Here is a 27,182-nt window from a genome sequence, read left to right as displayed (position 1 = left end):
ATAAATAAGACAACCTAACTGGAATGTGAGATCTAAGATATCTGGGCTGCCACAGAATCGAAGGTACTGCGTAATTACTGTCTTGATAATATTGTCGTTGGAGTACGAATTACATTCCAAATTACTCTTCAGAGAATGGCCTCAAATGAACCTATGTCGACAGTTTCTACACTGAATATCCCTCTGTTATATATCTCAAAGCTTTAATCTGATATATGATAAAGAACAGGACCAAGTTGCAGGAAGTTTAGTTAACTATAACAGGCAGAGTCATTAGATTGAACATTTAACTGTTGTGAAACTGGTCTCTGATCATTAAATGATACCATTCTTTGAATTCATTCGTACCTATCAATGGGACAAAGTTAGAGGTAGCTGGCATGTTCTCTGCAATCAGTAGCATGAAGACAGAAAACGCCAGAAGAACGGTCAGTCCCAGAGACACCTTCTCCCCGCTTTCAGGGCGGATCCAAAACCCCAACATTGTCAAAACGGACAGCATCACACATGGAATGATGACATTATACGCGTAATATAGCGTGCGACGCTTGAGGTGAATCCAAAACGTCACATCCGGGAACATTTCCGAGCAGCATGGGTAACGGATGTTATGGCGAATAGACTTCACACCTAACAGTTCCCATTCACCATTACGAACAAAGTTTGTCAGATCTACTCCTTTTGTTGTGTTAAAAACATCAACTTGTGATCCATCGTAGGCCCAGCTTCCGAATTTCATTTTGCAGAGCTGGTCATCGAATGGATAATAGGTAATATCAACTTCACAGGTACTACGGAACTTCACGATAGGGGGCCAGAAGACTTGGCCATCATAGGAAACCATCGCCAGCGCCTCCATATAACCCTCCGTGTAATCTTCGGCGCTGAAATATTGCAAAGGATCGTTTTAAATGATATCCAATGGATTTGTAATAGTAACTTAACATACGTTATGCATAGTAAATAACACTGACTTCAAAGTAATGAAATAATAGTTATTATCTATATCATCTGATTCACGAATTTCTCCCCGCTGATGAACATGCATTAGGAATGGTCCATTAAATCATTAATTACAAAAGGAAAAAATCCTTTCAGATCCCAGGACCCCAGGGGATATAGAAGCTAACTAACCCCTTCTACACCTAATTTAGAGCAAAACTATTCTTCTGGTACTGAACTAACATAGTATCCATTTGTCTAAAACATCATGTGTTGTATCTATATGTGCGGCTTATAAAAACTTTGAAAATCACGTGTCGTAACTGCATATGCTAAGTTGTGTTGCTCAATTTTGTCGGGGAAAAGTGTATCAAAGCTGTACGACTCACAGATATATAATTTGTGTAAGAGCTGTGTTACTCACGTGAGTCAAAGTTCGCTGTACAATAGCAATATTGCTTACGTGTTGTAGTTTTAAAATGTATCAAAGTTACGTTTTATTCACGTGCTAAAGCTGTGTGTAATCTATCAAAACTGAATCAAAGCTGATGACTCACGTGTTGTAGCTGTGTATCGTGTATTAAAGCTGATGACTCACGTATTGTAGCTGTGTATCGTGTATTATAGCTGATGACTCACGTGTTGTAGCTGTGTATCGTGTATTATAGCTGATGACTCACGTATTGTAGCTGTGTATCGTGTATTATAGCTGATGACTCACGTGTTGTAGCTGTGTATTAAAGCTGATGACTCATGTGTTGTAGCTGTGTATTAAAGCTGATGACTCATGTGTTGTAGCTGTGTATTAAAGCTGATGACTCACGTGTTGTAGCTGTGTATTAAAGCTGATGACACACGTGTTATAGCTGTGTATTAAAGCTGATGACTCACGTGTTGTAGCTGTGTATTAAAGCTGATGACTTACGTGTTATAGCTGTGTATTAAAGCTGATGACTCACGTGTTGTAGCTGTGTATTAAAGCTGATGACTCACGTGTTGTAGCTGTGTATTAAAGCTGATGACTCACGTGTTGTAGCTGTGTATTAAAGCTGATGACTCACGTGTTGTAGCTGTGTATTAAAGCTCATGACTCACGTGTTGTAGCTGTGTATTAAAGCTGATGACTCACGTGTTGTAGCTGTGTATTAAAGCTGATGACTCATGTGTTGTAGCTGTGTATTAAAGCTGATGACACACGTGTTGTAGCTGAGTATTAAAGCTGATGACTCACGTGTTGTAGCTGTGTATTAAAGGTGATGACTCACGTGTTATAGCTATGTATTAAAGCTGATGACTCACGTGTTGTAGCTGTGTATTAAAGCTGATGACTCACGTGTTGTAGCTGTGTATTAAAGCTGATGACTCACGTATTGTAGCTGTGTATCGTGTATTAAAGCTGATGACTCACGTGTTGTAGCTGTGTATTAAAGCTGATGACTCACGTATTGTAGCTGTGTATTAAAGCTGATGACTCACGTGTTGTAGCTGTGTATTAAAGGTGATGACTCACGTGTTGTAGCTGTGTATTAAAGCTGATGTCTCATGTGTTGTAGCGGTGTATTAAAGCTGATGACTCATGTGTTGTAGCGGTGTATCGTGTATTAAAGCTGATGACTCACGTGTTGTAGCTGTGTATTAAAGCTGATGACTCACGTGTTGTAGCTGTGTATTAAAGCTGATGTCTCATGTGTTGTAGCGGTGTATTAAAGCTGATGACTCATGTGTTGTAGCGGTGTATCGTGTATTAAAGCTGATGACTCATGTGTTGTAGCTGTGTATTAAAGCTGATGACTCACGTGTTGTAGCTGTGTATTAAAGCTGATGACTCACGTGTTGTAGCTGTGTATTAAAGCTGATGACTCATGTGTTGTAGCTGTGTATCGTGTATTAAAGCTGATGACTCATGTGTTGTAGCTGTGTATTAAAGCTGATGACTCATGTGTTGTAGCTGTGTATTAAAGCTGATGACTCATGTGTTGTAGCTGTGTATTAAAGCTGATGACTCACGTGTTGTAGCGGTGTATTAAAGCTGATGACTCATGTGTTGTAGCTGTGTATTAAAGCTGATGACTCATGTGTTGTAGCGGTGTATTATAGCTGATGACTCACGTGTTGTAGCTGTGTATTAAAGCTGATGACTCACGTGTTGTAGCTGTGTATTAAAGCTGATGACTCACGTGTTGTAGCTGTGTATTAAAGCTGATGATTCACGTATTGTAGCTGTGTATCGTGTATTAAAGCTGATGACTCACGTGTTGTAGCTGTGTATTAAAGCTCATGACTCACGTGTTGTAGCTGTGTATTAAAGCTGATGACTCATGTGTTGTAGCTGTGTATCGTGTATTAAAGCTGATGACTCACGTGTTATAGCTGTGTATTAAAGCTGATGACTCATGTGTTGTAGCTGTGTATTAAAGCTGATGACTCATGTGTTGTAGCTGTGTATTAAAGCTGATGACTCATGTGTTGTAGCTGTGTATTAAAGCTGATGACTCACGTGTTGTAGCTGAGTATTAAAGCTTATGACTCACGTGTTGTAGCTGTGTATTAAAGCTGATGACTCATGTGTTGTAGCTGTGTATTAAAGCTGATGACTCATATGTTGTAGCTGTGTATTAAAGCTGATGACTCACGTGTTGTAGCTGAGTATTAAAGCTGATGACTCATGTGTTGTAGCTGTGTATCGTGTATTAAAGCTGATGACTCACGTGTTGTAGCTGTGTATTAAAGCTGATGATTCACGTGTTGTAGCTGTGTATCGTGTATTAAAGCTGATGACTCACGTGTTGTAGCTGTGTATTAAAGCTGATGACTCATGTGTTGTAGCTGTGTATTAAAGCTGATGACTCATGTGTTGTAGCTGTGTATTAAAGCTCATGACTCACGTGTTGTAGCTGAGTATTAAAGCTGATGAGTCATGTGTTGTAGCTGTGTATTGTGTATTAAAGCTGATGACTCACGTGTTGTAGCTGTGTATTAAAGCTGATGATTCACGTGTTGTAGCTGTGTATCGTGTATTAAAGCTGATGACTCACGTGTTGTAGCTGTGTATTAAAGCTGATGACACACGTGTTGTAGCTGAGTATTAAAGCTGATGACACATGTGTTGTAGCTGTGTATTAAAGCTGATGATTCACGTGTTGTAGCTGTGTATTAAAGCTGATGACTCATGTGTTGTAGCTGTGTATTAAAGCTGATAACTCATGTGCTGTAGCTGTGTATTAAAGCTGATGACACATGTGTTGTAGCTGAGTATTAAAGCTGATGACTCACGTGTTATAGCTGTGTATTAAATCTGATGACACACGTGTTATAGCTGTGTATTAAAGCTGATGATTCACGTGTTGTAGCTGTGTATCGTGTATTAAAGCTGATGACTCACGTGTTGTAGCTGTGTATTAAAGCTGATGATTCACGTGTTGTAGCTGTGTATCGTGTATTAAAGCTGATGACTCACGTGTTGTAGCTGTGTATTAAAGCTGATGACTCACGTGTTGTAGCTGTGTATTAAAGCTGATGACTCATGTGTTGTAGCTGTGTATTAAAGCTGATGATTCACGTGTTGTAGCTGTGTATTAAAGCTGATGACACATGTGTTATAGCTGTGTATTAAAGCTGATGACTCATGTGTTGTAGCTGTGTATTAAAGTTGATGACTCATGTGTTGTAGCTGTGTATTAAAGCTGATGACTCACGTGTTATAGCTGTGTATTAAAGCTGATGACACACGTGTTATAGCTGTGTATTAAAGCTGATGACTCACGTGTTGTAGCTGTGTATTAAAGGTGATGACTCACGTGTTGTAGCTGTGTATTAAAGCTGATGACTCACGTGTTGTAGCTGTGTATTAAAGCTGATGACTCACGTGTTGTAGCTGTGTATTAAAGCTGATGACTCACGTGTTATAGCTGTGTATTAAAGCTGATGACACACGTGTTGTAGCTCTGTATCGATGTCTCACGTGTTGTAGCTGTGTATCGATGACTCACGTGTTGTAGCTGTGTAGCGATAAATCACGTGTTGTAGCTGTGTAGCGATAAATCACGTGTTGTAGCTGTGTATCGATGACTCACGTGTTGTAGCTGTGTAGCGATAACTTACGTGTTGTAGCTGTGTAGCGATAACTCACGTGTAGTAGCTGTGTATCGATGACTCACGTGTAGTAGCTGTGTATCGATGAATCACGTGTTGTAGCTGTGTAACGATAACTCACGTGTTGTAGCTGTAGTGTATCGTGTATTAATGCTGGTTTACTCACCTGTTGTACAGGACGATGTCTGGTAACCAGATGTTGGTACATGGAATGCGGAGAACAGTCAGGTTGTTGTAATCTTCCGGATTCCAGATCAGTTTTTCGTCCATCCAGCTCTAAATATGGGTTATTTTGACAATTTAGGACACAATTTATAAGTACAGTTCAAGAAGTGCAATAAATTACTAGTAAATATGACGTGGTTTAAATGTTAGAAAGCTGCTGTTAATGTATACTCAAAAGGCGTAGGAATAAATCAGTAAATGGCATTTGAAGAACAGAGATATAATTTGGAATTTCAAATGCTTTTTTCTCTTTGTTTATATTTTTCGTGCATAGTTGCCATTAACATAAAATAGTAGAGTTTATACAAAAACGTATATAAAGCTAGAGCGTCAGAATAGACACAATCTCCTGAGACAGAATATCGTGACAAGGCTGTCACTGTTGACACATACACAAACGCTACTCACGAATCGCAGTCTACCGTAGGGTACACATATTTCACTGAATCGTGCACATGGTGATTCAATTGGTATGAATAGGATATCGTAATGTAAAGAAGGTATATCATCTTACAGTAAGCTGAATGGAATCTTTCAGTGATTACATGTTTCCAGCCTCCAAGAAAAGTATTTCAAGATCGAATCAATTACATCCAGAAAGTTACTTTTCTATAAACATATCTTTCTTTCTTTTTATATCTCTTTTGAATTACCATCTGTAATGGCAGTAGGTTTCCATTTATTAATTATTGTTCTATCGTGGGAACCGGATGGGACCACGTGTCTTCTCTGTCTGACCGTCAGTCAGTCTTTATGTGGTATTCATTTATCTATAAAATTGTTCATCTTATGTGAATGAGTTTGTTGTTGATCATGATCGGACCATCTTCTCTTGATATTGATAATGTATAAATATTTTAATAGAATTAGCATATTTCAAATACTTATTAAGATATCTATCAAAGAATAAATCCGAATGTAAAATTTTAAGATGGACATGCTCACGTGCCGTAACAGTAAAAAAAAAAATAGTACCTTGTATAGAGCCATTAATTAATCAGACTTTTGTATTCCTTGAAATATCTTCATCGTCAATAGTGTCAATATTAGCTCTCCGAGAACCAGAGAGCTACAGTTCCACTCGTTCTAAAAGCCCTTGATTTACAGCGCAACTTTTTTCTGTGCATGATTTAGGTTTCATATCACCACATCTTCACATCAATGCCACAAAAATTTCTATATAAAGGAATTTCTATCATAGTCCTCTGCTATACCTGTGTCGAAATATACATGTACATTGTACGTTCAAGCCCAATTCGAACTGAAAACTTGCAGCTTCATCAAAGTTTGCCATGTTAGGTTGCCAGTCAATTCGAACCCCGTCGATTATTGTATAATTCATGTTTCCAATACTATAGATATCGGTCTTCATATTATTTTAAACACAAATCATTGACATAATTTATATTTTTAAAAAATGATCCCTCTAAGCATAAAAATAATTTTTGAGTGTTCAAAATTAATTTTGGTATCTTACGAACAACTTTGTCTGATATTCAACCTCATTGTTACTGATCTGTGCTTATTTCATCCAAAATATTTCATTCAAATGAGAGAAATGATTGAGGGGGAAAATAACTACGGCGTTCGTATACATGTAGAGCAAGGGGACTGAAACACAGGGATTTGGAAATCAACAGGGAACCTAACATGGCTACATAAACAGGTATTTATTGAAGCTGTGAGTTCTCAATTTAAGTGGAGCTTTGAATGTTTTAACGTATGTTTTGAAGAGCAAGGAATGTGTTAGGAACTTTTCCAATTGAAATTTCCGAGGCGGCGATGTAAAAATACGAAGATATAAGACCTGAATGTTCACGGAAAAAAATGCGCCGTACATCGAAGGCTTTTCCAACGGATGGATCTGTAGCTCTCTGGTCTGCCCCCCTCCCCCCCCCCCCCCCCCCCCAACCCTCCAAGCCTCCGAGAGTTACACAGTTCTGCAGCTATGATAATAAGCGGGACGAGACCCTAATATACAAATAAGTATTATGTTAGCTATGAATTTCTGTTTTTGCTGGACAGAGCCAAAGAACACAACGTGTATTTATTAAACACAAATACTCTCAACCATGGTCGTGTTCTGATGTTTTGATAAAAGAGGAAAATGAATCATTCTCAAGTATTTCCTAAGAAACTAAATACATATATGTATGTATTTGTACTAACAGAGGTCGCACCTGTTGACCCCGTGACCCCAGAGAGAATTCCGGACATTCTTTTTATGAACATCCAAGTTCAAACCCTTTTCAAATTAATGCTTCGAAACCATATGCACGTATCTACAGTGAATATCTTACAGTTACCAAACTTTACAGTGAATATCTTACAGTTACCACACTTTACAGTGAATATCTTACAGTTACCAAACTTTACAGTGAATATCTTACAGTTACCACACTTTTTATCATATATAATCCATTTTAGTGCAAATAATAATAATTATTTCCTAGGTTTTCAACCGATCGTCGATATCATCAGAATAAAAGCTATCACAATGCAAACTACAAATTAAATGAGTTCTGGCGTATATTTTTACACTAAGGTGTTCGGATAATCGAATTCGTTTCATCACAGGAAGATCCCCCTTCCCCCATATATTGACACTGGAATGGGCATGAACACCACCTGTTTCAACCACAGAAAATTCACCTTGATCAGCTGATCGTTAGCTAATAAACCGCAAGTCGTCACGCTTATATCTAAATCACGGAACCCTACTCTCGCTGTTGTCAATGCCTAGTTACAAGATGTACATGTATTTGTTACAAGTGCTCTTATTACCTGATCCAGCCATATGTTTGTCGTTAGGAATTGGTTTTTCTCATCCTATAATGGAAAGCAAAAATATTAATCTTACATCACACTTATATTCAAGAAATAAATATCACTCCATATTGCTTTTATGTTCTCATAATACAATGCCACCAAACCCGGCAGTTATTCCGCTTATTTTGTTATTTAACTTGTTTCTCAGATTGAATACAGTTTTTTATTGCAAGTTGAAAAGTCAGTACTTTCATTTACAAATAAAACACGTGTAAACGTCATTCCTGTTAGTTTTTATTACAAATGATATTTACATGTTTTGCCAGCAATAAACATGATGTTTCGTTGTTTGTAATCCTCGAGAAAAACTCTGACACGCAAGTGACCTTTCAACCAATCATAAAAACTTGCATCTAAAATGTTCGATTATACAAATTATTCTGTTGTTTTTCTATCTCCATCATAAAAAACTGGACATTTATTCCATATAAACAATAGTGCATTGTGGAACCTTGGGGAATAGCGAGTACAACACTATATTGAATAAAGAATACAAAATTAAGAGTATGGCGAACATGGACCCCTGGACATACCAGTGGTGCCTAGGTGGAGTAAACATCCCCTGTTAACCGGTCACACCCGCCGTGAGCCCTATATCTTGATCAGGTAAACGGAGTAATCCGTAGTCAAAATCAGTGTACAAAGAGTATGAAACTTGTGAGACGGCATTTGGTTTCTCCAACATCGGCCCAAAAATAAATTGTGAAATTCAAAATTGATACGACTGATTATTATTTTTGGTCACTCAATAAAACTCGCGTTTCTACCCACTTTCAACTATCGTGCACTATAATCACGAAGAAAGTGTGGACACCATGTCATGAATTAGAGCAATAGTAATATCGAACCCGATTCAAAGATACTCGACCAAATATCGTTTAGTAAGTTCTACATGTTCTAGTAGCTGTTTTCGATGTTTTAAATTACATACATGTATTAGTTATATAACAAGAGGCCCACAGGCCTTAACGGTCACCTGAGTACTAGTGAAAAAGTATCACTATCCTAAGGGCTATGATATGCATTTCCTGTTCTGAATATACAGATGAGGTGGGGGTATTGCGATCGGTGGTTGGCCTCCCTTGTAGTTACTTGATATGTGTGTATACGAATGATAGAACAGAAAATTTCAGACTAAATTATTTTGTTTTTGTTTTAGGAATGGTTTCTCCTTCATTAAGAGTTTACGAGTCTCAATTATAGGAAGATTATAACTTAAATCCCCTGTCCATCATTCTGACATTGATATCAAAAAGCTGCTTTACTCTGCATCTCCTTAACCTCACTGTAACAGATAACACGTTCTGATAAAGGTCTCTTCGAGGGGTGGTGGACTTCACATTTCACCCGGAATTACGCAGTTTCTTTCTCTTATCAATCATTTTCAACTATGTGTATCTAATACTTTAAAGGACAACATTACTCAAACCATAATCATGAAATAATCTTTTCAATTATGATATAAAGAATTCAAATATATTCAGGCTTCCTCAGTTTTTATTTTGAATACTTGTAGTTGTTTTGCCTACATGTATGGTACAGTAATTTCAAAAACGTCTCACGCTTCATGAAAAGTATGCCTGTGTGAAACGTTGCGATTCATACCCTCATGTATTTTCAAAACTGTAGTCTATTTCTTATATTTACATTCTACTTTCATTTCTGTAGAAATTCCCTAACGTTATGACAGACATACTATATTTATCTGCATTCACTTCAACATTGTTTACAACATTAGGAAATAGATAGCAATACAATTCATAGAAATATCAAAAGCAAAGGCATTGGAAATGTAAATATTCAGATATAGCCACTAAAACCACATGGAACATATCCAACACATTAATCGTTATATACAGCAGATTATGACAAGAAAAAAAGGCAGATGCATCACTAAATGCAGCTTAATTAGGGTGATTAAATACCACAGCTTAATCATTAGCCATTATGCCATCTCATAGACGCAGACATCCGACACCACTATCCCGGACACTCAAAGACAAAGGCAGCCGGTACAAAAGAAACCAGAGGCAATATTCTGGAAAGAAATCTCTAGAAGTGGGCTGTACTTTGCCAACAATGCTTATCTCTAGTAATCTGCCTATAAAACCATGTCGAAAGAATATCTATAATTGTGTAATGTACAAAAAATGTACAGCTTTTAACGAACCTGTTAAAGGTGAAATAGCGTGAGTAGAGAGTAATTCGTGGTCCGTTGATTCAATTCAGTATATGGCACCAATATATAGTAATTGAATCTTACTTATTAAATCCTCTATGGATATATGCTTGCCACGCAATGATGGCACACTGAGGATTCGTCCTTGTTTCTAGAGACATTTTAAAAGTATTATATGCAGCTTTTGCTATTACACGTTCAATCAAACCAAGAAAGTGGGTGATACAGACACGGGTCATGGAGAATCTTGTCAGTTCAATTGTGTAAAATTTTTGCGATATCAATGAGAGTGCATACATGAAAAAGCGTTTACATAGATCGTGTATTTAAATAGACTTTTATGGCAGAATTGGTAGTGTATTTAAATAGACTTTTATGACATGGACCAAAGGTACCAAAAAACACTGACTCACACAACGATTTTGAGCCGTAAAAATCTCATAGCACAATTTCCTGTATGACCGCCGCTTGCTTGGCTTAATATAGTATAGGCCTGCATGCTTTTACAGCCTTAAAATTATAATATTAATATCTATAGGTTTATTAGGGAATGTTATCGATCTCTAATTAAAGCTTGTTTATCGCTGTAAACTTTCTGAAACTGACAGATAAAATAACACGATAGTCGAGTCAATGAGACAAACGTCTGCTGAACTTTCTATTTATGTCATTCTTCCAAGACAAAGAAGCGGGAAACCTTTTACAAGGGTTAATTTAATCGTAACTTAATCATAACTATCACAAAACGCTTCTTCATATAACTATCAACCTTCGTATAAATATACTGGTGTAGCATAACTCGGTTAAAAGTGGACCATATTTTGACTGTGATTGGCAGCATGTTTTATGCAGCTGTAAGCGACCACACCATATATATATATATATATATATATATATATATATAATTCAATAAAAAAGCAGGAAAATATACAGTTCCAAAATATATTTAAATCACTAGCGCTTTCCGGATTTTAACATCCATCCTCAGGTGAATGCAAATTAATAATTGCAATTATTAATTTGCATTCACCTGAGGATGGATGTTAAAATCTAGAAAGCGCTAATGATTTAAATATATTTTGGAACTGTATATTTTCCTGCTTTTTTATTGAATTATTTTGACTGTGTGATATCAACTCTTTCTATTTGGTTATACACACACACACACACACACACACACACACACACACACACACACACACACACACACATATATATATATAATAAATGATGGCCCTGAATTTGACCACATAGAAAAGCAAAGTGTTGGTATGAATGTGTTATTAAACATAAATATACATATATTATACATAAATAAATTAATTAAGATTTTAGCAACTGTTACAATTCGTTCGCTTCGTAATCGGGAGGTCGGGAGTTCGAGCCTCGCTAGTGTCTTGGCCGAGTCAAACTTAAGACGTTAACAAAGGTAGTGCTCGATCCTTTGTCAAATGCTCGCCATTGAGAAGTGAGAATCACGGATCTTTCGGACATGACCTCGAAGACGGTGGTCGCGGAAGGCGGTGGCACGTAAAATAACCTTCACTGCAAAAAGCCTTGAGCTTCGAAGCACAGGTCTATTTGTGGTACTTCACCTACAGCTGGTGATGTCTCGATATGAGTTAAAAATTCTCGACGGAACTTAAAAACAAATGACCACACAACAATCATGAATCTTATTTATCTCTAACGTCACAAACACAAGTCTTCCCAACATTTTCTATTACGACGCAAAACTAATTTCAAAGGTCAATCACGATCAAATTGAGATATATTAATAATCTTCATATTCTAATGTTGCAAATGTCGGCCGATACACGAGTCTATGATTTTCTGGTGTACAAATGATTAGTTGACCTTGTTTTTGTTGTTGTTTTTTTTTTTACCACTTTCCAGGAAAAGTGGAAAATGTGATGTCATATGCCAAATTTGGAACCATTTTCAGAGCAAATGAATCCTACTTTTTGTTTTTTCACTCTTTCAACGGGGAAATACTGAGTTTAAGGAATGTAAGAATATTCAAATTTCAGGACCGCCAATAACTGTTCTTGCACTTTGTCCTTTGATAAAGGTTAGAGCTACTGAATCAGAATATAGAAAATGCGTTGATGGTACTCACCACGTCAAAGATCTGTGTCAGCGATATGCTGATGTTGACGTTTACGGGATGGGAGGCGTTGTACACTGGTCGTGTGTTCCTATCGTAGTTATACATCAACTTTTTGTACAACCTCTGTTCGTCCGTTAGCTGAGAGCGGGAGGAATTCATACAAATCACATCTACAAAGAATCAAACAGTACTCACACACGAAATCTCTGACAGGTGCTTGCATTTTACAAGACATGTAACACCATTCTCTGACATTATGAACTGACATAAGACATAGAATATGTCAAAAAACAGAAGTTGTACAGTAAACCAATGTACACAATCAATAAAATGTATGGTAAAAGGAAGTTTTGGTTGGTTGCATATTGTTTAATGTCCCACCGAGAATTTTTCACTCATAGAAGGTGAAGATAACGAACAGTGATCAATCTAATTATTCCTATAAGCAATACAAAATAGATAGTTGAACAAACACTGATCCCTGGACACACCAGAGGTGGGATCAGGTGCCTAGGAGGAGTAAGCATGCCCTGTCGACCGGTCACATCCGCCATGAGCCCTATATCTTTATCAGGTAAATGGAGTTATCCGTAGTCAAAATCAGTGGGCCAAGAACGGCCTAACAATCGGTATGAAACACGTCAGACAGCATTTGACCCAATGATAGGTTGTATTGACGAACTAGATCGTTATAACGACCATATAATTTGCGAAATGCCGACTTTAATCGAAACTCTTGAAACCCCTCTACCATCAACTTGTTTGTCAGTAGCTTGCCTCGATTTAAAAACTGACCATACGCAGAACAAGCTCTTGCGTATTGAATCAGTTGAGAGATATCAACACCATGTGCAGGTGATAATGGAATATTGCTACATAAATATTGGAAGTTAACGATGGAGAAGCTAAAATCGTCCCCTTTGTCATACAAGTGAGTTGTCAGTTTGCCATTAATATCTGCTTTCAATAAAATATCTAAGTATGAAGCAGAAGTGGACGACTCTGTTGTGTCTTTTATTTCGAGCTCACAGGGATATATCGAATCGCCATATGAATGAAAATTATTATTGTTAATAGACAAAACGTCGTCGAAATGTCGAATTGAAGGCCACAGCAAGAATTTTTTTCTTTTCACGTAGAAGTTTTTGAATAAATTTTGCTTCATATGAATATAAAAACAGGTCAGCTAACAAAGGAGCACAATTCGTGCCCATGGGAATTCCAACAGACTGTTGGAAGACCTGACCACCAAAGACCACAAAGATATTGTCAATGAGGAACTCTAGCATATTTTTTATTTCAACTTCAGAGTATTTGTGCGTGGAATCAGAGTGGTGTTTAACAAAGTAATTTTTGGATGACTGATCACTAGATATGAATATTTCCGTTTTCCATTTTTGTTGAAGAAGCAACTATCTATGCTGTCAAAAAGTCTAGTTTTTAATTTATCGTGAGGAATAGTCGTGTAAAGTGTTGAAAAGTCATACGTTTTGATGTTTTTGATTTGGGGAAAGTTTTCCGATTTCAAGTTAACTAAAAGTTTTTTTTAGAATTTAGTTTCTCCTTCACAGCTGTTAATATTTTCGTGAGGAGCAAAGATAGGGGCTTGGTAGAGCACTTACCGGATCCAGCAATGTATCTTTGTTTGTAAGGGTTTTTATGTAGTTTAGGAATCCAGTATAGGTACGGTAACTCATATTCATTCGACCCAGTGACTGGGATATTAAATGTGTCTAAAACTGAAGCATGGTTTTGAAGAATTTCATCATTTGGAAGGATAGTTGGAGTATAAGTACGATTACCAAAAGTGGAATTAATGCCAAGTTCGTTTAAAATACAGTTGTAATAATGAGCCTTACAAACAAAGACAATGTTGTTAAAAGCTTTGTCAACTGGAACCAAAACATATTTCTCATGTAACCTATTTAATTCTTTTATCACTTCTGGTTTATTAAACACAGAAGGATAGATGGTACGTACTTTTGTTTTAATATGTCTAATGCGGGATTTTGATATTCCTCTGATGCTTTTAACCCATTCTGACAATGTATCAAATTCTTCTTTTTCATATTTAGCCCATCGTCTGGCATAATCTTCGACAGAATTCATAATAGAGATGAAGTATTTTTCCTGCAAGGACTGACATCATTTCTTCTGTATTTTGGTTTTGTTAACATTCCTCAGAGTCCATTAAAAAATCCAAAAATGTCCGGTTTATGTACGAAAATGATTCCAGTAGCAACAACATATACAAAATATTCTTGCAAAGATATTCGCAAGATTTGTATTGATTTAAAAAAGATACTACACATAACAACCAAACACTACAAAGGTCACAGTGAATCATTAATAACCAAGTATTGCTATATTCCTACTTTTATTTGTAAAAAAAAAAAAACATTCGATGACTTTTATACGGTGGTATATTTAGGACATGCAAATATTTTTTTCCTTCTTATGTTGGAAAATATTATGTCGTTCGAACGAGATATTATGTTAATAAGTCGTGTGAACGACATAATATCTCGTTCGAACGACATAATATCTCATGCGAACGACATAATATTTTCCAACATAAGAAAGTAAAAAAAAAATATATGTGCTTGTCATAAATATACCACCGTACTTTAAAAAAAGACCAGTGATTCGAAAATACGCTTCGTATGTATATTTTGATTGACAATGTGATACGTGTTTGTTATTGCAAATTTTTCCTTCACCAAATAACTCAACGATACATATTAGAACAATCTCTGATTTTATATCTGGAAAAAAAAAGATAAAATTTACGATTATATCATATCTGGTCCCACCGGAAGTGTGGATGGAAAACCGAAAGAAGTTGGTTTTAAGTCTCTTAATCATTCTTGCACCGTACTGACAAAAACAACACTATATAACATAAATACAGAACAAAGATAGACATTGGACAATTCACATAATTTTAAAGTTATGCCCGTTTTTTGTGTGTTCCAATATGGAAAATTAGATTATATGTGAATCTCCAAATTTTTTTTTTTTTTTAAAATATCTTACATACAGCTTCATCCTCGCTGTAAGATTCTTTAAATTCGCTAAACTGCACGCGATATGTCACGTGTGAACACATATCCTGCCCTTGAGCATGCTTTCATCATGAATGCAGCATTGGTTGCTTTAAAAGGACCAATTACAATGTACTAAGGGGATTGTTATAGTCTCCAGACAACACGTGAAGTTTTAAACGGTAATTCATCAATAATCTGTAATCATTTGAGAAAAGGATAAGGAATTGCACAGAAGTGTTCTTCGGGGCTTTATGGATTGAGAACGCCCACACGTGACCGTGATTGAGCATTTTCACGCTTTCTAATTTTACCATGCAGTCGGATATTTTAAGGGTCTGAAACTAGTCGTCGTCAGATGAAATTATCTACAACAGGGCACAATTCCTACATGCATTTAATTATACAGACCATGACTGAAGATTGTGTACCAAATACTTACATTTAACTCTTACTTTAAACTCTTAACTTTTCAAAAATAGTTAGTTGAAAAAATAAGTCGTCATTTACAAATTAGTTAGTCAGATTCAATCGAAATTCAGAGCACGTGCATAACTACATCATACATTGTTACGTACGTTTGATTTATAGGAAATCTGATAACACAAATCAAAAGACTGTCAATACAGAATTTTATACATTTATATAATTGGCACAGCGCACCTTTTCGTGCACAGATGTATGCATAACGTGCTGCATTCGTTGTTCAGATCGTTGTACAAAACATCGATATAAAGCCTGGCTCTTAGCTTTATGTTAGCCTAAGATTTAAACCAAAACGTGAGAGGAGAAATCATACTATGGGAAAAAAATCTTTTATATGGCCAGTTATCCAGAAGTGTGTGTGTGTTGGGGGGTGGGGGGGTGGGGGGGGGGGGCACACAACACTTGTCAACAGGGGATGCTGACCGGATCCCACCATTCGTGTATGGGTCGGTATTTGCCTTGCTCTCGATTTTCGCATTCTTTATAGGATTTATGAGATTGATCACTGTTCGTTATCTTCACATTTTTCGTATCAAGAAACGGATATCACGTACGAAATCTAAAATATCCTCTGAAATTAAATGGCGTGAATGTAATTAGTCCCTTTAGGTTCATTGTGGAATTCTTATTTCTTTCCGCTGCAAAATCAAAGTAATTTAGCAAATGTGGCAATTGCAGTGGGGGAAATATTCAATTATCTTGACAGAAAGTATTCTATTTGGACTTCTGAAAATATGATCAGCCTTTGTAGCGTTCTATATTAGATTGCGTAACATGAAGACCCCTATCGCACATCTCGTCCTGCTGAGCGAACCCTCATTTTACACGCAGTTCCCGTTCAGATTTCCCATTTATGTTTCATCTTATAGACTTTCTATATTCACTTTTCCTTAACAATTCGTGCACAAAACTGTCATTTTTATATATACAGCTAGACAGATAGGAGCCTATGTGATAAAAATGTGTAGGTAAATTAAAACAATAAATGCCTGGAGAAAACATAGACATAGAACTGTTAGCGCTTTGCACGAACAGAGTTTAGATATGATTTCTATTCACGTACTCTAAATACGATTGCTATTCATGTATTACTCGTAAAATGAACAAAGTATATCGCTAAAATTATAAATTCTTTGTATACCACAAGTACCATTTTATTTATGGTATGTGAGTACAACCTGCGATTCGACTTGTCCGTCTTTCGACGTTTCATTTATATTTCTATGAAAGGAGTGAAGACGTTTTCCTGTATATTTCTATGTTATGAATAGAAGGTGTTTTCCTGTCTATGAAAGGTGAAGATAACGAACAGTGATCAATCTCATAACTCCTATAAGCAATACAAAATGGATAGTTGGGCAAACACTGATCTCTGGACACACCAGAGGTGGGATCAGGTGCCTAGGAGGAGTAAGCATGCCCTGTCGACCGGTCACATCCATCGTGAGCTATATATCTTTATCAAGTAAATGGGGTTATTCGTAGTCAGAATCAGTGTGCCAAGAACGGTCTAACAATCGGTATGAAACACGTCAGACAGCGTTTGACCCAATGATAGGTTGTATTGGCAAACTAGATCGTTATAACGATCCGAAATGCTGACTTTAAACGAGGCTGTTGAAATCCCTGTACCATCAACTTCTTTGTCAGTAGCTTGCCTCGATTTAAAACTAACAAGCTCTTGCGTATCGATTCAGTTGAGAGATATAAACACCATATGCAGGTGATAATGGAATATTGCTACATAAATATGGGAAGTTGACGATGGAGAAGCTAAAATCATCCCGTTTGTCATAAAATTGAGTTGTTAGTTTGCCGTTAATATCTACTTTCAATAATATATCTAAGTATGAAGCAGAAGTGGACGACTCTGTTGTGTCTTTTATTTCGAGTTCACAGGGATATGTCGAATCGACATATGAATGAAAGTTATTATTAATAGATGAAATGTCTTCGATATACCTAAATGTAGAATTGAAGGCCACAACAAAAGATTTTTTTTCTTTTCACGTAAAAGTTTTTGAATAAATTCTGCTTCATATGGAGATAAAAACAGGTCAGCTAATAAAGGAGCACAATTCGTGCCCATGGGAATTCCAACAAACTGCTGGAAGACATGATCACCAAAGACCACGAAGATATTGTCAATGAGGAACTCTAGCATATTTTTCATTTCAACTTCAGAGTACTTGTACGGGGGAATCAGAGTGGTGTTTCACAAAATATATATATATATTTTTTTGGATGCCTGATCTTTCCATTTTCCATTTTAGTTGAAGAAGCAACTGTCTATGATGTCAAAAAGTCTAGTCTTTAATTCATCGTGAGGAATGGTCGTGTAAAGTGTTGAAAAGTCATGCGTTTTGGTGTTGTTGATTTGAGAAAAGTCTTGCGATATCAAGTTTACTAAAAGTTCTTTAGGATTTTTTTAGAATCCAATTTGATTTACACCACTTCTGACAGTAAGTTTGAAGTTTCTCTTTCACAAGTGTTAATATTTTCGTGAGGAGCAGAGAATTAAAGATTTTTTTTCTGTATATTTCTATAAAATGAATGATTTTCCCCCTGTATATTTCTATGTAAAAGCGTCAACCATGGATTAAGATTTTTAGCATTTCACCTAAAGCATGATGTCTCTACATGGATGAAAATTTCTCAACAATAACCTATCATCCCTTCCTATAGCTCCCCCTCCCCGAGCCATGATTTGAAAAACAAGCATACACCTAATCTAAATGCTTTTGATAATAATAATAATAATTCTTTATTTAGACAGGATAGCACAATTAGTACAAATGACTAGTTTACATTGTGGTCCTGTATAAAACATATTCACAGACAGATAAATGAGAGAATAGAAAAATAGATAACGTAATATAAAATATACACATAAAATATACACACGATATCACTGGGGGAAAAATAAACAAATACATATTTATATATCACTTATTTGAGTAATAATGCTGCAAATATGCTGATTTAAAAGATGTAATAGAACCACAGATTCTGACAGACTCGGGCAACTGATTCCATAAAATTGTGGAGTATACCTTAAAAGACCGTTTATAATATTCAGTTCGAACTTTTGGTAAATATAAAATGCCACTATCGCTACTTCTTGTTGTTCTGGAACTAACTTGGCTGTCAAAACTAAAAACGTTCATATATTCTGGTGTCATGTTATTAAGAACCCTAAAAGCAAGCACTAGTTTTCTATATACAAAATAATCATGAACAGGCATCCATTTAAGAACACTAAAAATATCAGTTGTAGAAGTCTGAGTTACTTTCACCTTCAATATAATTCTGGCTGCCCTTTTCTGTAATTTAAAAAGTCTGTCAATAAAAACCCTGTTTTTGGCTGAGCACCAAACTGTACAACAATAATTAAAATGAGGAAATATAACAGTGTTATAAATTTTCAATAATGCTGCATTTGACACAAAAGTTTGCAGACGACGTAAAATGCCTATTTTCTGTGAAAGTTTCCTGCATAAAGAATCAATGTGTACAGACCAGGTTAGACATTCATCTATTTGGACACCAAGAAGTTATAAAAACTTGTCGGTCAAGTAGTTCTGCAGACAATTGTTTTTACATAGTCATCCTAGTTTCACCATTTTGTTCATCAAGGAGATGCCATTTTAATAAATTTATTTTTCCATGTAATGGGGGTGCATTTTTTCAAATTTATTGAATTATTTTCAGTAGTTCCTGAAGAAATCCACGAGACGACTTCCGAGTACTGATCTTAAATGTAAAACTTATACGGTACCAATTTTGATGCACCAGATGCGCATTTCGACAAATAATGTCTCTTCAGTGATGCTCAACCGAAATGTTTGAAATCCAAAAATAACTATGAAGTGTTGGAGCTAAATATAGCCAAAAACAGCGTGCCAAAAAAGTGGAGCCAAATTCGTCCAAGGATAAGAGCTATGCACGAGGGAGATAATCCTTAATTTTGAAATGAATTTCTAAATTTTATAACAGCAATTAAATATACATCCGTATTTTCAAGCTAGTAACGAGTTGCTTGGGATACATTGTAAAGTCAGGAATGATGTGGCATATTTATAATTGTGAAGAACTAATTGTTGGATATAATGTAATAAATTCTTGTGAATACATTTTTAAAAGGAGTTTGGAGTTAAACATTTCGAGTTACTGTCCAGAAACCATATTTGTCTGAAGTTTTCAATCTATTTTCGGTCGCTGTGACCTTGACCTTTTACCTCCAAAATGAATAGGGGCCTTCCTTTGCTGGTATCCAACAATATATCTAAGTTTCATTTGATTCAAATTAAAAAATTTCGAGTTTAAAATATCCTCCTGAACCCAAAATTTTTTGGAATTTAAAATCTATTTTCGGTCACTGTGACCTTGACCTTTGACCTATTTTCTCCAAAATCAATAGGGGTCTTCCTTACTTGGTACATAACAATATCTGTAAGTATCATTTGATTCGGATTTAAACTTTTTGAGTTATCATCCGGAAACCACATTTTTCTGAAATTTTCATTCTATTTTCGGTCACTCTGATCTTGACCTTTGACTAATTTTCTCCAAAATTGATAGGGGTCTTCCTTACCTGGTACCCAACAATATATTAAAGTGTTATTGGATTAAATTGTAAACTTTTTGAGTTATCATCCGGAAACCAAATTTTTCTGAAATTTTCATTCTATTTTCGGTCACTGTGACCTTGAACTTTGACCAATTTTCTCCAAAATTAATAGGGATCTTCTTTAACTGGTACCCAACAATATATCAAAGTTTCATTTGATTAGATTGTAAACGTTTTGAGTTATCATCCGGAAACCAAATTTTTCTGAAATTTTCATTCTATTTTCGGTCACTGTGACCTTGACCTTTGACCATTTTCCTCCAAAATTAACAGGGGTCATCCTTACCTGGTACCCAACAATATATCAAAGTTTCATTTGATTAGATTGTAAATTTTTAGAGTTATCATCCGGAAACCAATTGTTGACGCCCTCCCGCCCGCATCACCAAACCAATATCCGAGTTCAACTTCGTTGCAACTCGGCTAAAAATCACCAGACGAGTTCCGAGTACTGATTGAGTATCTCAAATCTAATAAAACCACCAGACGAGTTCCGAGTACTGATTGAGGATCTCAAATCTAATCAAACCACCAGACGAGTTCCGAGTACTGATTGAGGATCTCAAATCTAATAAAACCACCAGACGAGTTCCGAGTACTGATTGAGGATCTCAAATCTGATCAAATCACCATCATAATACGAATCCCAAATGAATACATGTAAATGTTTATTCGGTATATACATACATACAAACATACATACTTATATAAATACCAATGATAACCCATGAAAGCTCGAAAGTTTATTTCCAATTGGATACTTTGATGCACGGATGTTTGCGCTAAGAGATCTGATTGAACTGATTGAGTATCTCAAATCTAATAAAATCATCAGAAAAACCATACTCCCAAATAATGCTTAAAAGATTCAATGTATTTAAAGATATACTGTCAAGGTCTTCAAAGACAATGAAATTCAATAATTGTCTTTTATAGAGATGTTTTATTTCACTAGGGTCTATGTTGTATGAATAGGCAATTCTACATAAATTGTAATTACTCCATAGCTATCATAATTATAAGGTAAGGGCTACAATATCCTTTATTGGGAGACACCTGACTGACTCAATATAAAACTAGATGCTGTCATGAGACAGTAATACCCGAACGTAAGTGTTTGCCTTTAAATGTACTCTCTGTCCAAATGGCGGATCCAGAGGGGAATCCGGGGATTGGCACCCCCCCCCCCCTTTTTCTGTGGGACATCTTTGTAGTGTTTTTTTTTTTTTTTTGGTTTTTTTTTTTTTAAATATGATACTGCTAATATTTGTAGGCAATTATTTTTAATGTACAAGTTGAATAAAATATTAACTAGCACTGGGTGATACACGTATATTTATTTTTATCGATTCATTTTTTTCCTTCTTTTTTTGGATTCCTGGACCCCCCCCCCTTTTTTTTTATATCGCTGAATCCTATAATGTTTAACTAGTAAAGAAGCCACAGTGTGATTTGGCTACGTCATTGCATTCTCAGTTCCAAAAGGGGATGAAGAAGTTGACTCAGTAATTTGACAACTAGGCCTAACGCTATTAAAACAAAGTACGTACTTAAAGCCAAACCTCGATATACCAAATCTTCAAAACATGACTGAATTCATCGTTTAAACTTACATTTTCACTACATACCGTTTCGACTGCCAACCAGAGAGAGAGAGAGAGAGAGAGAGAGAGAGAGAGAGAGAGAGGAGGCAATAACTCGAACTTCTTTCCCATTTCAAAAGAAAGAAATTGCGTTGTCAATAAAACCGACGGGGCTCATATTACTTCGAATTGGGATGGTTTTAAAGGGCAAGTGACTGTAATCGCAAATGAAAGTTCCTAGCAGAAACAACACATAAGACATGGGCGGATCCAGAAGGGGGGGGGGGGTCCAGGGCGTCTGGACCCCCCACCCCTTTGGAGAACCAAAAAGTTTAAGAAATACTCAATTTTAACGAGACTTTGAGTCCAAATGATATGAACGGTAGATACTTACATGTATATGTACTATTAATTGCTTCATTCAAATTTATCAACACTATTATAATTATCATTCAACTCTAGGATAAATAAGACAACACACTGATAATATATTTACGATATTTTCGTCAGATGCAAGTATCGCTTTTAAAAAGAATTCTTAAAAAGTACATTTGTATATATGTAATATGAAAAAAATTGTTTAAGAAGTAGACAATTTGAAAGTGAAAAGGAAGTGCCAGGAAATGTTCAGAATGCAGGACAGAATGCAGGAGTTGCACCATTTACCCAACAGCTTCTGGGGGCCTAGGCCGCCCCCAGCCTACTGGGAGTAACCTCTCTCTCTCTCTCTCTCTCTCTTTCTCTCTCTCTCTCTCTCTCTCTCTCTCTCTCTCTCTCTCTCTCTCTCTCTCTCATTTCTTTGCGATATCAGAAATAGATAGCGGATAGACGTTGTGAAAAGTATCTAAACGATCAAGTGCTGGACCCCCCCCCCCCCTTCCACTTCAAAAATTCCTACATCCGCTTCTGCACAAGATATACTTCACAAGAGATAGAATCCTGCAGGAACTCGAAAATCCAGGTTTTCTGCAACTCGTCGTAGTTACTTCAGTGTGTAATTTTTACGACAAGTTTAATTTTTAGTGAATTACATTCTCAAACAAATGTGATAAAAGTTGATGATCAGACATCGTCATATTCCACTTTCCCCCTCTCTAAATATAACTATGATCATTTGACCCAGCTGACGTTTTTGTGAGCAAAATATTTACGAAGGTAATGTGAACAGGGTTAAATACTAGATGATATAAAGAGAAGAAATAATGGAGTTTGAATGTTGCGTCGCTTGTGGAGACCCACATCTTGAAGAGTGACCTTGACTTTTGACCTTGACCCCATTTTTAAAGGTCAACCACCTAAGACTTTGTGGAGGAGAAAGTGATCTTGACCTTTGACCTTGACCCACTTTCAAGGTCATCAATCCTAGAATATCATGTGACTACTCCTAAAGATGTAGATGGAGCTTTATGATAGAAAACGTCATTTTTTGGCCCCTATTTGCCCCCTGGGGCCAATATGAAAATTCCGAAACCTTATTGCACATCTACAGGACATTACTATTCAGCTCCTTGAATATCATGTGACTATTCCTAAAGATGTAGATAGAGTTAAAGTGACAAGCTTTGTGAAAGAAAACGTCATTTTTCAGCCCCTATTTGCCTCCTAGGGCCAATATGAAAATTCCAAAACCTTATTGCACATCTACAGGACATTACTATTCAGCTCCCTAAATATCATGTGACTATTCCTAAAGATATAGATGGAGTTTAAGTGACAAGCTTTGTAATAGAAAACGTCATTTTTCGGCCCTTATTTGCCCCCTGGGGCCAATATGAAAATTCCGAAACCTTATTGCACATCTACAGGACATTACTATTCAGCTCCTAGAATATCATGTGACTGCTCCTACAGATGTAGATGGAGTTTAAGTGACAAGCTTTATGTTAGAAAATGTCATTTTTCAGGCCCTATTTGCCCCCTGGGGCCAATATGAACATTCTGAAACCTTATTGCACATCTACAGGACTTTGCTATTCAGCTCGTAGAATATCATTTGGATTGCGCTGTAAATGTGGACACAGTTTTAGTGACAACAACCGGGACAGACGGACGGACGGACCGAGATAAAAACAATATACCCGAACTTTCTTTAGAAAGTGCGGGTATAAATACCTGTATGATTTATGGAGGTTAGTACAAAATAAAAATTTACACACTATACCTGCGTCAGCACCAAGCAGGGCGGTGTAAACTACACAACAAAGCAAAATACAACGTGACGTCATCCTCCTCAGTTCGTCTGCAGCACCTGAAACAGAGGTAGAGGTTAAAACTCCGTGGCTCCGACTGATCGCCTCCGTCACACTGCGACACCGTGAAAGGTTTCATCACCTTGGTGATTACTTGCCATGACACTGGGTGACACTAGGAATTCATGTAACAGCAAAAGCCTTTAAGATTTGTTAGAAAGCATACAGTTGTTTAACGAAAGGAAAAAAAATCACAACCTGTGTATACAGTGTTTTTATAAGGCGATCGGCAGACAAAATAGCCAATGGCTGCTAAAACCATACTATTGTTTGGATTCAGAAAATTCCTCGCTTTGGGGTTGAAACTGGTCGTCAGTTTCAGTTCTTCACAAAAAGTGCCACGTAATGAATCAAAAACTGAGATCTTGGGGATTTCAGTAGGTCGTCTTTGGTGATCGTGTTTACCTGACATTTTCCACGCCTCGCGGTGTTTATAAAACAATTCTGTGGATTTGAAAACCGTTTCTACGTCTGGTGCTTATCTTAAAACACAAACATGAACGTATTGATGTGTTTGTGTCAGCAATGCTTACAATAAAATTACGCAACGCAGAGGAGGTATTAAACAACTAGAATTATTGTAATCAAATCTGTTCACCTCGCGCATCTAAAATATACTCTCCTCGTCTTCAGTGAAATGATTTGTTGAAATAATTACAGAGATTTAAGACTAATACACATACTAGCTTATGCGCATAATTTTTCTGTGTAATTCTGAACAGAAGGCCTCAAGATAAAATATATAATTGTTTGAATATTCAAAGACTTATAGACGGAATTTCATAAATTTTATCATATAATGGAAACTATTTTGAATACCAATTCAAAATCTTTGGATGACATCCCATAAGCTTTCTATGATAATTTTAGACTTCTGATACTATGTGTGAAATATACATGTAATGAGATGATTTAAGCTTATTAACTGATTGAAGCTTTATCAGATAAATCAAACATTTAACGTTCCCTAAATTTCCATTTGAATGTAACCTAGTTAGCTTATTCAGTAATTCAACAGCATAATATCACATCAAATCGTAATAAGTTCTCCATGATACTACATACTTCATATATACATGTATCTCGAAAATTTTCTCGATGTAATCTAGTTTTCATTTAATATTACTTATAAGTTAATGAGATTTACAAAATAATTTTAGATATAATCAGTTGCATTTGACAATTTTTATCATAAAGCTAATTCTTTTATTAAATAATCAGTTTTACTAGATAATTTTGGGTGTATCCAATTGAATTATACGGTTGTGAATGTATTCTAATTCAAAATGATATTGTATGCAATGTGGTCAATTTAGTTAGATATTTCTGAAATGCAAAACGTTTTGTTCTTGTTTTGAAAGTTTTCATCGTGGGGGTCATCATTAACACTATCTGTAAAACAAATACGATGAAGAGACAGTTTGTTTCTCTAGCAGGGCGTTTTGTTTGAGTATATCTAACCTTGCAGATAATAAGGCATGCTTTCCTATGTGCAAATGAACTATATACTCCCTCACCGATGTTTGCACATTCTTGTCCGGTTTTATATTACGGATGATCTGATTATAGCTCTAGAAAAGTCATTTTGATACCAGAATTTAAAGAGGCTCACACCTTAGTTTTGTAGTATTATCATTTTTAAAAACTTTTATATTGTAGGTACATTTTTTAAAACTACATGAAAGGGGGTTTATGAAAGTAAAAGGAAAAACTGGGGTCATAGTGCACGTTAGGGTTTTTTTGGGGGGGAGGGGGGGGTATCTAATTTTTTTTTTTTTGGCACTGAAATATTCACATACACTATATAGTTTTGTATGTTGGTGTCAACACAACACAAATCAATTACTACATGAAATAAATACCTGCTCAGGTTTTTTTTAACAACAAAGATGTCAAAATAAAATTTAATGATAGTGGATTAAAAATAGATATTGACGTTTTTGCACTAAAATACGGGAAAATAGCATATAGAATGTGAGAGTTCAAAAGAACATACTAGAATATTGCTAATTTTTCAAATTGAACAAAAGTTACAAAAACTTGCTTCAAAATTTTAGATGGAACTTTAAAAAGTAGGGGATATAGATTTTAAAAAAGATTGAATTATTAGCCAAAATACTCGATTTTCAAGCAAAATTTCAGGCAAGTCAATATATGAATCTTTATATAATATATTTACAACATCTTAATTAGTTCCAAGTGTCTACTATTTGTATAATGAATTACAGATTTGAAAACATCTAGGGGTATAAATATTGACAATACATGAGTATATTAGATAAACCAAGAAACGGTAAATTCGTACAGATTTAGAGCTTTGTGATTAAACAATCCTTTTGCCACAAAATGTAGTATTTCCAAAACCTTTCAATATTTGAAATGACATACATATTTTCAACTGGATATGTTTTAGTAATAAAAGTAGAATATGTTTGGACCAATTAAATATATAAGTATTGAACACCTACCTAGACAGGTATAGCATCCTGCGCGGTGGTGCTCAAAATCTGAGGATCTAACGTCCTTAATGAAAAGGAAATGTGCGTGCGTGTATATGTGTGTGTGCATGTGCGTGCACGTGTGTGTGTGTGTGTGTGTGTGATATTTCCGTTTGAGCTTTGTTATCGACATACCATGAGAGGGATCACGCTTTCAAACGTATGTTAGTTATGTAATTATGTCAGCCGATTTTATTGTTATTTATAAAATCAACAAAGTGGACACATTAGCGGATTGGGGCGACATGTGCAACGCTCAAAGTCGATATCACATTCAGTGAACAAACATAATGAAATGCTGCTACCAATATTAGC

General features: G+C 36.0%; 1 protein-coding gene across 4 annotated transcripts in view; it reads right to left on the bottom strand.

Moving 5' to 3' along the window:
• Window positions 1–27,182, bottom strand: part of LOC125649725 (neuronal acetylcholine receptor subunit alpha-10-like) — a 35,196-nt gene that overhangs the window by 1,516 nt on the left and 6,498 nt on the right. For 3 of the 4 annotated variants that reach the window (XM_048877439.2, XM_048877438.2, XM_048877440.2), the window contains exons 2-6: window positions 24,282–24,368; window positions 12,387–12,547; window positions 8,044–8,088; window positions 5,201–5,310; window positions 349–884 (exon numbers count right to left, since the gene is read on the bottom strand). In XM_048877439.2, coding sequence (XP_048733396.1) covers window positions 349–884; window positions 5,201–5,310; window positions 8,044–8,088; window positions 12,387–12,547; window positions 24,282–24,345 — 916 coding nt within the window. In that variant the 5' untranslated portion in view covers window positions 24,346–24,368. Of the gene's footprint in view, window positions 1–348; window positions 885–5,200; window positions 5,311–8,043; window positions 8,089–12,386; window positions 12,548–24,281; window positions 24,369–26,837; window positions 26,925–27,182 lie in introns of those variants that run through there. The other variant, XM_056166496.1, reaches the window with a different exon arrangement.

Source organism: Ostrea edulis, chromosome 5 (genome assembly GCF_947568905.1).
Source record: "Ostrea edulis chromosome 5, xbOstEdul1.1, whole genome shotgun sequence".
Classification (NCBI taxonomy): domain Eukaryota; kingdom Metazoa; phylum Mollusca; class Bivalvia; order Ostreida; family Ostreidae; genus Ostrea; species Ostrea edulis.
Note: the sequence above shows the minus strand (reverse complement) of the source record. Positions and strands in the feature narration are given on the sequence as shown.